General features: G+C 40.3%; 1 protein-coding gene across 1 annotated transcript in view; it reads left to right on the forward strand.

Annotated features, from left to right (window-relative positions):
- Positions 1 to 5,683: 5,683 nt before the first annotated feature.
- Positions 5,684 to 12,500, forward strand: part of LOC307253548 (Ig-like V-type domain-containing protein FAM187A) — a gene marked incomplete at both ends in the record, with an annotated part of 9,547 nt that continues 2,730 nt past the window's right edge. The window contains 4 exons of the mRNA XM_080031655.1: positions 5,684 to 5,767; positions 7,931 to 8,035; positions 11,081 to 11,178; positions 11,365 to 11,547. Coding sequence (XP_079887781.1) covers positions 5,684 to 5,767; positions 7,931 to 8,035; positions 11,081 to 11,178; positions 11,365 to 11,547 — 470 coding nt within the window. The remainder of the gene's footprint in view (positions 5,768 to 7,930; positions 8,036 to 11,080; positions 11,179 to 11,364; positions 11,548 to 12,500) is intronic.

Here is a 12,500-nt window from a genome sequence, read left to right on the forward strand (position 1 = left end):
TTCTCATATATGTCCATATTTCTGCATATTTTGGACCAAGGAATAGTGCCGCCATCTTGAAAGTGTCAGTTGGAATGTCATCAGGTGCATTGTTTAACATTTAGAATTGTTCTTGTCCTTGAAGGCCACTGTAGCTTCTGTTATTATTCAAAAGGGTTGGGGTTACCCAGGGAGTGTTGCATTCTAGAACTTTGTAGAACTTTCTTGATGATGTCATATTACACACTGCACCTTTAAATCTGGGGTGGAGGATTTGGGGAGAAAATGGCAGTTGGGATAGAGATTCGAATTCAAATACCTCCACCGCTCCACTTGTTCTCTTTGGTCCCTCCCCGACACGCTCTACACCAACAAAGTCGTGCCAAAGTGAATGGACAGTCCCAACAGCCAATAAGAACTGAGAATCGGAGCCTCACTCTGATTGGTCAAAGTGTACAGCTCATGTTAACTTTGACCAATCAGAAATCATATACCCCCAGCTTTAATGAAATTTGTGGCAGTTTTTAAGAATAAAGGCCTTTGCACACCGGGTGCGTTTTATTCGTGCGATTAATCCGTTAATTAACGAACGTATACAGAGTCAATACAAGCTTCCACACCAGCGCCGTCATTTCGCATCGCAAATTTGCGTTTTTTTTTTTTTCGAACTGAGTTAGATTTTTCTGGGACGTCGCTTCTTAAAGTGAGACGCGACAAAATTCACATTTCAAAACATTGGCTTTTACGTTGCGTTTATTCGCGTCGCGCCCGGTGTGCAAAGGCCTTAAAGTTGATTTTATCTGAGACATTTGCAAGTATGTTTTTTTCTTTACTTTTTTTATTACATCAGAAAGTTACTTTACTTATGATATTTGTGCATTTTTTTTAATGAATAAATTGTTTTAAATCCAACCATGTATCGAAACCCCTTTGATCAACAGTGTCAGGTAAACATTAGGTCTGCTGGTGTAACGGTCACATTTAAGAGCTGTATTTTTGTGTTGTGTGACTGTGGGCACTTTCATTAATTTCAGGAGGATACATTAGTCAAAAAAATGTATTAATAAATGGTGGTAATTATGAAATGAAGCGTGTGCATTTCAGAAATAGACTGGGTTTATGTCCCCTGCCCCTGGCCATGTGAATGCTGCTTTGTAAAAGTGAAAATATGTGTTGTTATGGAAATGACCTGAATTCCATTATATTCACGGAAAAAGGAAGGTGTCATCTGCAGTGTTAACCCCTCTGAACACACAGACAGACAGACAGGCAGACAGACAGACATGAACACACAGACAGACAGACAGACAGACATGCACACACAGACAGACAGACAGACACATGCACACACACACACACACACACACACACACACACACACACACACACACACACACACACACACACACACACGCGTTTGTACAGCTTTACTTGTGAGGACATTCATTGACATAATGCATTCCCTAGCCCCTTACCTTAACCCTAACCATCAACAATTCCTAACCCCAACCCTTACACTAACCCTAACATAAACCTAATTCATAGCTGAACCTTAAAACCTAGTGTTAACCCTCAAACAGCCCTTTAAAGGCCTGTCCTTAAAACCTAGTGTTAACCCTCAAACAGCCCTTTAAAGGCTTGTCCTTAAAACCTAGTGTTAACCCTCAAACAGCCCTTTAAAGGCCTGTCCTTAAAACCTAGTGTTAACCCTCAAACAGCCCTTTAAAGGCCTGTCCTTAAAACCTAGTGTTAACCCTCAAACAGCCCTTTAAAGGCCTGTCCCAAAGTGAGAACCGGACTAAATGTCCTCACTCTTAGGTCTAAAACTGAAAATAGTACTCAAAAAAATTGTATGCGCACACACACACACACACACACACACACACACACACACACACACAGGTGCCGTGGCTACCCGCTTACATCATACACGTCTTATTTGTGTGTTCACTCATTGTGCTCGAGGCCTGATGACACACACACACACACACACACACACACACACACACACACACACACACACACACACAGACACACACACACACACACACACACACACACACACACACACACACACACACAAAGCTCAGTAGGGACCTGCTTCATTGCACACATTTATTTCTACTTCATAATATCAGTGAACAACCGCCCGTAGCGGTGATGTACAGATGTGCTCGATGTAATAACTACGTGAACTTCAGCTCACCTCACCACAACAAACTGAACTGTGGATTATGAGCTTTCTGTTTGAGCTCCTCACACTGTCTGTACACGGATAAAAAAGCCCATGTTTCTTTGTTATTATTATTATTATTATTATTATTATTATTATTATTATTATTATTATTATTATTATTATTATTATTATTATTATTATTATTATTATTTGCTATTTTGCACCTTTTTTCCCTCATGTATTACCCAGGGGGCAAAACCCTCTTTTTTCGGAAAACAGACATGAGTTCCACCCAGGTTGTGATCCTTGAAGGTCCTATATAATTTCTGGTGAACAACCTTTTACAACAGCCCATGTCCAAACAATCACTTTGCCCCCTAGGTGTATCTTATATGTTATTTGTTATTGTATTTGGTACAGCACTTTGGTCAACTGATGCTGTTTTTAAATGTGCTATAATAATCTTGACTTTGACTTTGACTTATTGAGGATTTCGATGTTGAGATGTTATATTAAAGGTGTAGTCAGTGGGGGCGCCCTTAGCTCATTTGGTAGGGCGTCCCCCCCCCCCATGGGCCTCGGCCAGCAGCGGACCCGGGTTCGATTCCGGCCCGCGGTCGTTCTCTGCATGTCACTCCCCTCTCTGCCCCATTTCAACTCTGTCTCTACACTATCAATAAAGCATAAAAAAAGCTAAAAAAAAAATATCTTAAAAAAAAGGGTGTAGTCAGTGATTCTGGAGAACGCTTGTTGTAAAAATCACTTTTTGGCCAAAAAATCTGTGAATATCTCCTCATGAGCTGCTACCTGTCTGTACTGTGTGTGCGCTGGAGAAAAAAAAACAGTGTTAATACACAGCCTAGGCTCTGTAAAAAGGCATGTTGCTATAGCTACTGTGGGCCCCGCTTGTTAACATACCAGTTTACAGTGTCTATGCTGTTTCTAACCTTTATTTATACAGGTAAATCCCATTGAGTCCGAAGACTCTTTTGCAAGGGAGACCTGTTCCCATTTACACGTTACCATTCACACACTCATTCATACACCGATAGCAGGCTAACTATCGACATTCACACGAGGCAAGGTGGGTGAAGTGTCCTGCCCAAGGACACAACAACTATGACAAAGGTGGCAGGGCGGGGATCGAACCTCCAACCCTTTGATCATCAGCCGACCCGCTCTACCACCTGAGACACAGTCGCCCCTATGTTTCTGTTACATGTTCTAGACAGAAAAAAAATGCTTTTTTAGACTAAGTTCTATAATATTTGTGAAAATCTATTTTTAATCAGATTTTTTGGACAGCTTATTAAGAAAACCCAGCGTTGATGTCATATATATATTTATGTTTGAGGGTTTGCCAGGGCCTTTAATTAAAGCATTGACTCACTCTATAATTAAATAAAATGACAACTCTATCAGGAGAAAAATACTTTGCTTGCTTCATTATGGAATAAGTGAACATTGCCACACACACTCAGCCGTTGGGGGCTAAATTCTAAATCACATGAGGTCCCCATGGTAGAACTAATCGCTTGTGAATAATGCCTGTGACTGTGTGTGAATGAATAGAACCTGGATCCCTGTAAAGTTGACCAGTTTAAAACCTTGCTTAAGACTCACTTTTGTTGCATTGGCCTTTAACACAAGTTGAGACTTTGACACTCCTAACTTTATTTCCCTCATGTATCTTATATGTTGTTTTGTATTGTATCTTGTACAGCACTTTGGTCAACTGATGTTGTTTTTAAATGTGCTATAGAAATATATTTGACTTTGACTTTGACTTTTGTGTGCTGTGTCAGGGCCCGTGTCCACCTACCGCCTTTTTCCCACCGCAAGCACCATTTTTCAATTGATTCCCAATGAGAAGCGGCCGCCTCGGGAAAAGGCGGCCGCTCGGAGAAAAGGCGCAGCGCCCAGCGTTTTTTTCCCGAGCGTTTTTGCCTTTTTGTGCGGCCACTTCGAGATTTGCAAGTTGAAAAAAGTTTAACTTTTCAGAAAGGCGGTGGGGACGTCACCGCCGTTTTTTTCAAAGGGCCAATCAGATAGTAGATCGTCGGGACTCGTCGCCTTGGCAACAAGGAAGACGGAAGAGAAACTGCTTTTTCCGTCTCTGTTTACCCGAAACTGTACGAAAATAGTGACTTAAAATGACCAGAACAGAGGGAGGAGAGCCCGTTTGTGGGAGCAGATTAGGAGAACACTTGATTCGCTGTATTTTTTATCTCCTACAGATCGTTTCATGCGCACACGTCAGCCTACAACTTGCTCCGTGTGTGTTTGCAGGAGCCGCGATAACTCCTCATCCAAACAGAGGATGGTGGAAAGTATTCTCTGTTTCATAAGACTACTCATATTAAAATGTAACAATTTAAATAGAAAACAGCAAGCCTAAACAGTTAAACCAGTGTTGATAGGTCTGACTGACAGGTGACGATCAGCATTTTTTCTCCCCCGATCACAGCACTCTCTCTCCCAGCTCATAAAACGCTTGAAAAAAGCGGTCGAAAAAAACGCTCAGTAGACACACTCCCGAGCGCACAGCCAGCGTTTAACGCTGGAAAAAGGCGTTAGGTGGACACGGGCCCTCAGAGAATAAAATGAAAAGTCTTGCTTTGACCTGAACATATTTGCGTTGACAACAAACGACCGGTTCCTCAGCGAGCTCATCAGATACTATCAAACATGTTGTGGTTTGACAGTTACATTCATTCCTTCACATGTGAAATAAGAATCATAATCAAAGTCTCTATCGTGTCATTGCACAAAGTAAGTACAACCAAATTGGGATTGAAGCACTCAAATGTTGTGCATATTTCTTTATAAACAAAAATAGATTAAGAATAGGTTAAAAAAATATATAGGGGAGAGTAAAAATGTTAAACATGTAAAATGTAAATGTAAATATTGCACAGTAAACCAACCATAGAGGTCAGGTTGGTATTATATCTCCTATTGCAAGAAACAAGCAAACACTCTGAGATTATATTCTCTGAGTTGAGACTTTTGCATCTTGTAAAATAACTAAATCATAAATCATAAAATAATCAAAAAACATTGCCTCTTTTTTTCCCCTTTTTTAACATATGTATTACAGTGGGCGTCCTGGGGAAATGCCCCTGTTGGAAGACCAAGAAGAAGAACAAGAAGTACTATAGAATAAATAACTAAATACATCTTCACCTCATCACTTGATATTGTGGAAAGACTTGAGGCAGCAGTGGTGGATGATGCCATCTTTAGTAACTTTACATCAGGTTGGCAATCGACATTCTGACATGCCCCGCCCCCTTTGTGGGGAAAACAAAGCATACGTCCCATTGACTGTAATGCAAAATTGCCTTGAAATTCCTTGAAGGCCACTGTAGCTTCTGTTATTATTCGAAAGCGGTGGGGTTACCTAGGGAGCGTTCCATTCTAGAACTTTCCCCACTAGATGCCACTAAATACTCAAGATATTACACTATACACACACACCGTTTAACCAGGAGAAAGGCCATTGAGATTAAGGGCTAACCGGTGACTATGGCTGTTCCATACACCCCTCTCTTCCCCCTCCTCCTGCTGTGTGTGAGTGTGTGGAGCTACGAGGCCCCTGAAGACAAACAGGTATGTAAAGCCGAATTGTCATTGATCAAATAAGTTTTGCTGTCCAAAAATAACATTGCAGATATCAACAACATCTTTCTGACTAGTCTTAATTACATCTTGAATAGTTGGAATTTTCCTTCAAGATATATGTAACATAATTGTGAGTGACTATAGTCGAAATGACAGATTGAGGTGTCTGTAATTCAGTTTTGACTATGGGTGAAACTGACCTACAGATATCTGCAACACATACATAACTGTAACTGTTTTAATTAGGCCGTATTGTACTTTAACCAATTTTATTTTATTTCCAGCCACTCTACACCTCGTCTAAAATGTTTCTCTTTACCAGCTTTTTGTGTATTTTATGTATTTGCGTTGTATATTGTGTATACAGTATCTCACAAAAGTGAGTACACCCCTCACATTTCTTCACATTTTTCTTTATATCTTTCCATGGGACAACACTGAATAAATGACACTTTGATACAATGTAAAGTAGTCAGTGTACAGCTTGTATAACAGTGTAAATTTAGTGTCCCCTCAAAATAACTCGACACACAGCCATTAATGTCTAAACTGCTGGCAACAAAAGTGAGTACACCCCTTAGAAAAATTTTACAAATTGGGCCCAAAGTGTAAATATTTTGTGTGGCCACCATTATTTTCCAGCACTGCCTTAACCCTCTTGGGCATGTAGTTCACTAGAGCTTCACAGGTTGCAACTGGAACCCTCTTCCACCCATTTATGACAGCATCACAGAGCTGGTGGATATTAAAGACCTTGCGCTCCTCCACCTTCCGGTTGAGGATGCCCCAAAGATGCTCAATAGGGTTTAGGTCTGGAGACATGCTTGGCCAGGCCATAACCTGTACCCTCAGCTTTTTTAGCAAGCCACTGGTCGTCTTGGAGGTGTGTTTGGGGTCGTTATCATGTTGCAATACCACCCTGCGGCCCAGTTTACGAAGGTTGAGTGCACATGGTCAGCGTCGTACACAGAGGTTGGCTTTGGAAAATAGACGTATGAGTGCTGCCAGCATTGCTGAAGGGCTTGAAGGGGTGGGAGGTCAACCTGTCAGTGCTCAGACCATACGCCACACTCTGCATCATACTGGTCTGCATGGCTCATCATACCAGAAGGAAGCCTATTCTAAAGATGATGCACAAGAAACCCCACAAAAAGTTTGCTGAAGACAAACAGACTACGGACATGGATTACTGCAACCATGTCCTGTGGTCTGATGAGACCAAAATAAATGTATTTGGTTCAGATGGTGTTAAGAGTGTGGAGCGGCAACCAGGTGAGGAGTACAAAGACAAGTGTGTCTTGCCTAGAGTCAAGCATGGTGGTTGGAGTGTCATGGTCTGGGGCTGCATGAGTGCTGCCAGCACTGGGGATCTACAGTTCATTGAATTCTAACATGTACTGTGACATACTGAAGCAGAGCATGATCCCCTCCCTTCATAAACTGGGCCGCAGGGCAGTACTGCAACATGATAACGACCCCAAACACCCCTCCGAACGACCACTGGCTTGCTAAAGAAGCTGAGGGTACAGGTTATGGACTGGCCAAGCATGTCTCCAGTCTTAAACCCTATTGAGCATCTTTGGGGCATCCTAAAACGGGAGATGGAGGAGCGCAAGGACTCTAATATCCACCAGCTCCTTGATGTCGTCATGAATGGGTAGAAGAGGGTTCCAGTTGCAACCTGTGAAGCTCTAGTGAACTACATGCCCAAGAGGGTTAAGGCAGTGCTAGAAAATAATGATGGCAAAAGAAAATATTGACACTTTGGGCCCAATTTGGACATTTTTTCTTAGGGGTGTACTCACTTTTGTTGCCAGCAGTTTAGACATTAATGGCTGTGTGTCGAGTTATTTTGAGGGGACAGTAAATTTACACTGTTATACAAGCTGTACACTGACTACTTGACATTGTATCAAAGTGTCATTTATTCAGTGTTGTCGCATGGAAAGATATAAAGAAAAATGTGAAGAAATGTGAGGGGTGTACTCACTTTTGTGAGATACTGTATATGTTGTTGTTTCTCAACATCATTGCAAATGAAGGGTCACCCCTCAGTTGATCTCTCGAGGATAAATTAAGGTTAAATGAAATGAAAAAAATTATCCAGTGACAGTCTAGTGAATTTATGTCAAATTGTTTTGCCATAAACAGGACGTGTTTGCCCGGCGAGCGTGTCCCGCCTTTCTGACTTTCACCAACGCGGCATTCCTGTCCGGAGCCACGGTGGAGCTGCCCTGCCACTGCAAACCTAAACAGGTAACAGGACAAACATTTACAGTATTTGTTGTTACGGTAAGTGGCAGACAGGCAGGCAAGTAGGACCCAGATGCAGACAGTTACAAGTGAGGGAAATGTATTGTCCAAACATGTAAGTCCAAAAAGGCAAAAAGGCACATAGGCACAGGGCACAGGGCACAGGGCACAGGGCACAGGGCACAGGGCACAGGGCACAGGGCACAGGGAACACAGGAACATACAGGGACATACAGGGACAGACTCACCAACAGGTACAATGCTCGGACAGGGAACAAAGAAACACAGGGAGTTATATACACACACACACACAAGACAGGGTAGACAACGAGGGACAGGTGAAACACATTAGGGAAGGGAGCAGTAATCAAACAGGAGGGAAACTTGACAGGACATGGGGAGGAACAAGACAGAAATACCAAAATAAAACAGGAAACACCAAAACAAGACAAGACAAAGACAGACCATGACAATTTTTTATTCTTTAAAGGTGCTATGAGGAACTTTTAAATATTTCTGAAACAGTCAAATTTTTCCTCTGATGATCATAAATTACATGTAACTGCAAACGAGACCATCAGTGCAAAGAATGCTATTTTTATATAGTTTTTATGATTATTTGTCATGGGTACGCTCACCCAGCAACAACAGCTGGCGTAGTAAAATCAGTTAACTGGACAACATTTAATTTTTATTTTTTTTAAAGGTACTACAAGGTTTTTTTTTTATGTTTCTGAAACAGTCTATTTTTTCCTCTACCATGTTGCACCGCCATGTTTCTACAGTAGCACAGAACGGACAAACTTAACGGCCTTAGAGGGACACTGTGTAACATTTTAAGTAATGCATTAGCTTAAATCAATATCCTCATTCATAAATATGTCCTCATTGGTGTAAAATCACCTCTGCCAATAATCTGAATTATCCTCCTGATCGGAGAATTACAAATATTAATATTACATTTTGTACATTGAGCAGGCAAGTCTTATGAAGGCATCCATGTTGGTTGCAATGTCATCAGGTGCATTGTTTAGAATTTAGAATTGTTCTTGTCCTTGAAGGCCACTGTAGCTTCTGTTATTATTCGAAAGGGGTGGGGTTACCCAGGGAGCGTTGCATTCTAGAACTTACTTGATGATGTCATATTACACACTGTCCCTTTAAACGTTTTATGAACAGTATAGTGGGAGTACTGGGGAAATGCACCTGTTGGAAACGGAAGAAGAAGTACTATAGAATACATATATTTTATCCATATAAAAATACCAATTTCTCTTGACATCAAACTCATTTCTAAACCTAAAGACACACAGAGAGGATGTGATTCTCTTTTCTTTTCTTTTCTCTTTTTTTCTTTTCTTTTCTTTTCTTTTATTTGTTTTTATTTTATTTTATTTTATTTTATTTTATTTTATTTTATTTTATTTTATTTTATTTTATTTTATTTTATTTTATTTTATTTTATTTTATTTTATTTTATTTTATTTTATTTTATTTTATTAGTTTTTTAAATATTTGTATGCATTTATTTTAAGTATGGGTTGTCATTTGTTATGTTGAAAAGATGGCTTATTGTGGCTTATTGTATATTTGGATGTATATACATTGTAAAGCGGAGAATAATTTAAAACATATATATAAAGCATAACTATAAAAAAGAGATGGAGAAAAAGGAGTTGGCTAAAACAGAGGGAATAGAGAGAGAGAGGGAGAGAGAGAGAGAGAGAGAGAGAGAGAGGAAGGAAGAGAGAGGGAGAGAGAAAAGAATGACAGACAGATCTACATTTCCTCAACTAATTTGGAGCCTCTGCTATTGATTAAGGCGACCACTTTATCGACCATAGGAAGATTTATGTTGGTCATTTCTCTCCCTAGAGTGGCAGACAAATACATCAAGATTAGCCATTAGAAGTAGCACTTAAGAGATAGGTTGCGTTCCGAATTGCAAACTTTCTACTTTAAAGTATATAGAAAAAATATTTAGGATGTCCCGATTCTTGTGGTCAGATTTAGGATGGTTAGAAGTACCCGGATGTCCTACTTCATCCGGCCAAGATTGTTAGTGTTGAAAAGTGCATCCTATTTGGGGCGATTCCGACCCACAATCCAGTGCGCACGTGAAGTGACGTCACATCGACGAAGCCTCCATATGAAAACAAACGGGGATGCGACGGATATAAAAGCAGGAGGCAAGATCAAGGCGCAATGTTATGATGAAATAAGAGAGTAAAAGTATGTCCCTATGGTATGCCTACTGCATCCTAACTAGATTCTTTTTATCGTCGGATGTAGTATGTACATAGTTAAAACAAAGAACAAACACGGTAAGATTCACTGATTGTGTTTTTACGATGGGTTTTCTTCAATCTTTCGTCACTAGAAACATGTTTTTTCTCATGCACTTGAAAGAGAGAAAACAGAAAGACAAACCTACATTTCTTCAACTAATTGGAGCCTGTGGTATTGATCAAGGCAACCGCCATTATCGACCGTTGGCAGATTTACCTTTGGTCATTTTTTTCGGCCTATTGTTTTTTTTAAAGGTGCAATCAGTGATGTAGTTCTTTTTACTAATAATTTGTCGCGCCGACAATTACGATGTATTCTTATCATGGTTATTAAAGGTGCTACGAGGAACTTTTACATATTTCTGGAGCAGTCTAATTTTTCCTCTGATGATCATAAATCACATGTAAAAGCAAACTAGACCATCAGTGCTACTTTTATATAGTTTTTCTTAATGCCTTTGTCATGGGTATACACTCACCCAGGAACAACAGCTGGCGTGGTAAAAACACTACCGCTTTTTTCCAAAGGGGGGGGGGCTGGAATGAACACAAACTGAAAGTTCCTCGGAGCAACTTTAAGTTACTGCTCTGGAAAAAATGTCACTTCAAAAATAAGTAACAATTTTTTGAAAGATAAGGTGTTTTTGACTTGGAAAGAAACACTGCTATTCGAACAACTGAAAAATGTGTGTGTGTGTGTGTGTGTGTGTGTGTGTGTGTGTGTGTGTGTGTGTGTGTGTGCCTGCTTGTTTTTTTAAAGGTGCAGTCAGTGGTGTGGTTCTATAGAAAACATATGGGCGCATCGGAGGAGACCAGAGCATTGACAGATCACCATGGGAACAAGCTGCTGGACCCTAGGTAAGGACCTCTATCTATCTATCTATCTATCTATCTATCTATCTATCTATCTATCTATCTATCTATCTATCTATCTATCTATCTATCTATCTATCTATTTTAATCTTGCCTCTGTAAAGCACTTTGAGTGGCCTTGTGTCTGAGTTGTGCTATAGAAATAAACTTGCCTTGTCTTGCCTTGCCTAGCAACCTGCCTCACAGTGGAGACTTGAGGAGTAGATTCTCCATCCGTCTCTTCAGTCTGATGATATTCAGAGCTGGGAGAGAAGACTCCGGAGTTTACATCTGTGGATCCACACACACAGATTTCTTCTCTGCCTACGACTTGGACATCCAGGAGGCAAGAAAGATCAGCTTCTACGCTCCGAGGTGATAGGAAGGACTGTGTTAAGTTATTATAGTGAAAAAATGTGACTTTAAAATTGAGTTAAATTGTCGTCAGCTATTTGTTACAATTGTATGAATTGTAAATATCAAATATAGTATCGCCAATTGTATGGATATTGTATAGACAGTGTTCAGTTGGCGACTGTGGCTCAGGTGGTAGAGCGGGTCGGCCGATGATCAAAGGGTTGGAGGTTCGATCCCCGCCCTGCCACTTGTGTCATAGTTGTTGTGTCCTTGGGCAAGACACTTCACCCACCTTGCCTCGTGTGAATGTCGATAGTTAGCCTGCTATCGGTGTATGAATGTGTGTGTGAATGGTAACGTGTAAATGGGAACAGGTCTCCCTTGTAAAAGAGTCTTCGGACTCAATGGGATTTACCTGTATAAATAAAGGTTAAAGAAAGAAAAGTTATTGTATTGAAAAAAGGACACTGTAAAACTTAGCTAAAAAACAAGGAAGCAATTCAAGGTGTAAATCACTTTTAACATGTAACAAAATATATATGTGTGAATTGTGACAATTCACTTGATAAGAGTTCTAGGTGATAGGAAAGACTGTGTAAAGTTATTACAGTGGAAAAAATAATATGGCTTCAAAAATAAGTTTAAAAAAACAAAAATAAACGATTAAACATTCAAGGTGTATTTCACTTGTAAAACGTTTAGAACTAAGATGCAATATTTAAAGGTGTAGTCAGCGATTCCGGAGAATGATTTTTTTTTGTCAAAATCAGTGAATATCTCCTCATGATCCGCTACCTGTCTGTACTGTGTGTGCGAGGGGGAAAAAATCCAGTGTTAATGCCCTGAAGAAATACTTGGTCTTAATACACAGCCTATAGGCTCTGTAAAGGGGCATGTTGCTACAGTGGCCCCCCTTTGTTTACATACCATTTTACAGAACCTAGGCTGAGTATTACACAGCAGTTTTTTAT

This window comes from Ammodytes marinus (assembly GCF_949987685.1).
Source record: "Ammodytes marinus genome assembly, chromosome: 7".
NCBI classification, from domain to species: Eukaryota; Metazoa; Chordata; class Actinopteri; order Uranoscopiformes; family Ammodytidae; genus Ammodytes; species Ammodytes marinus.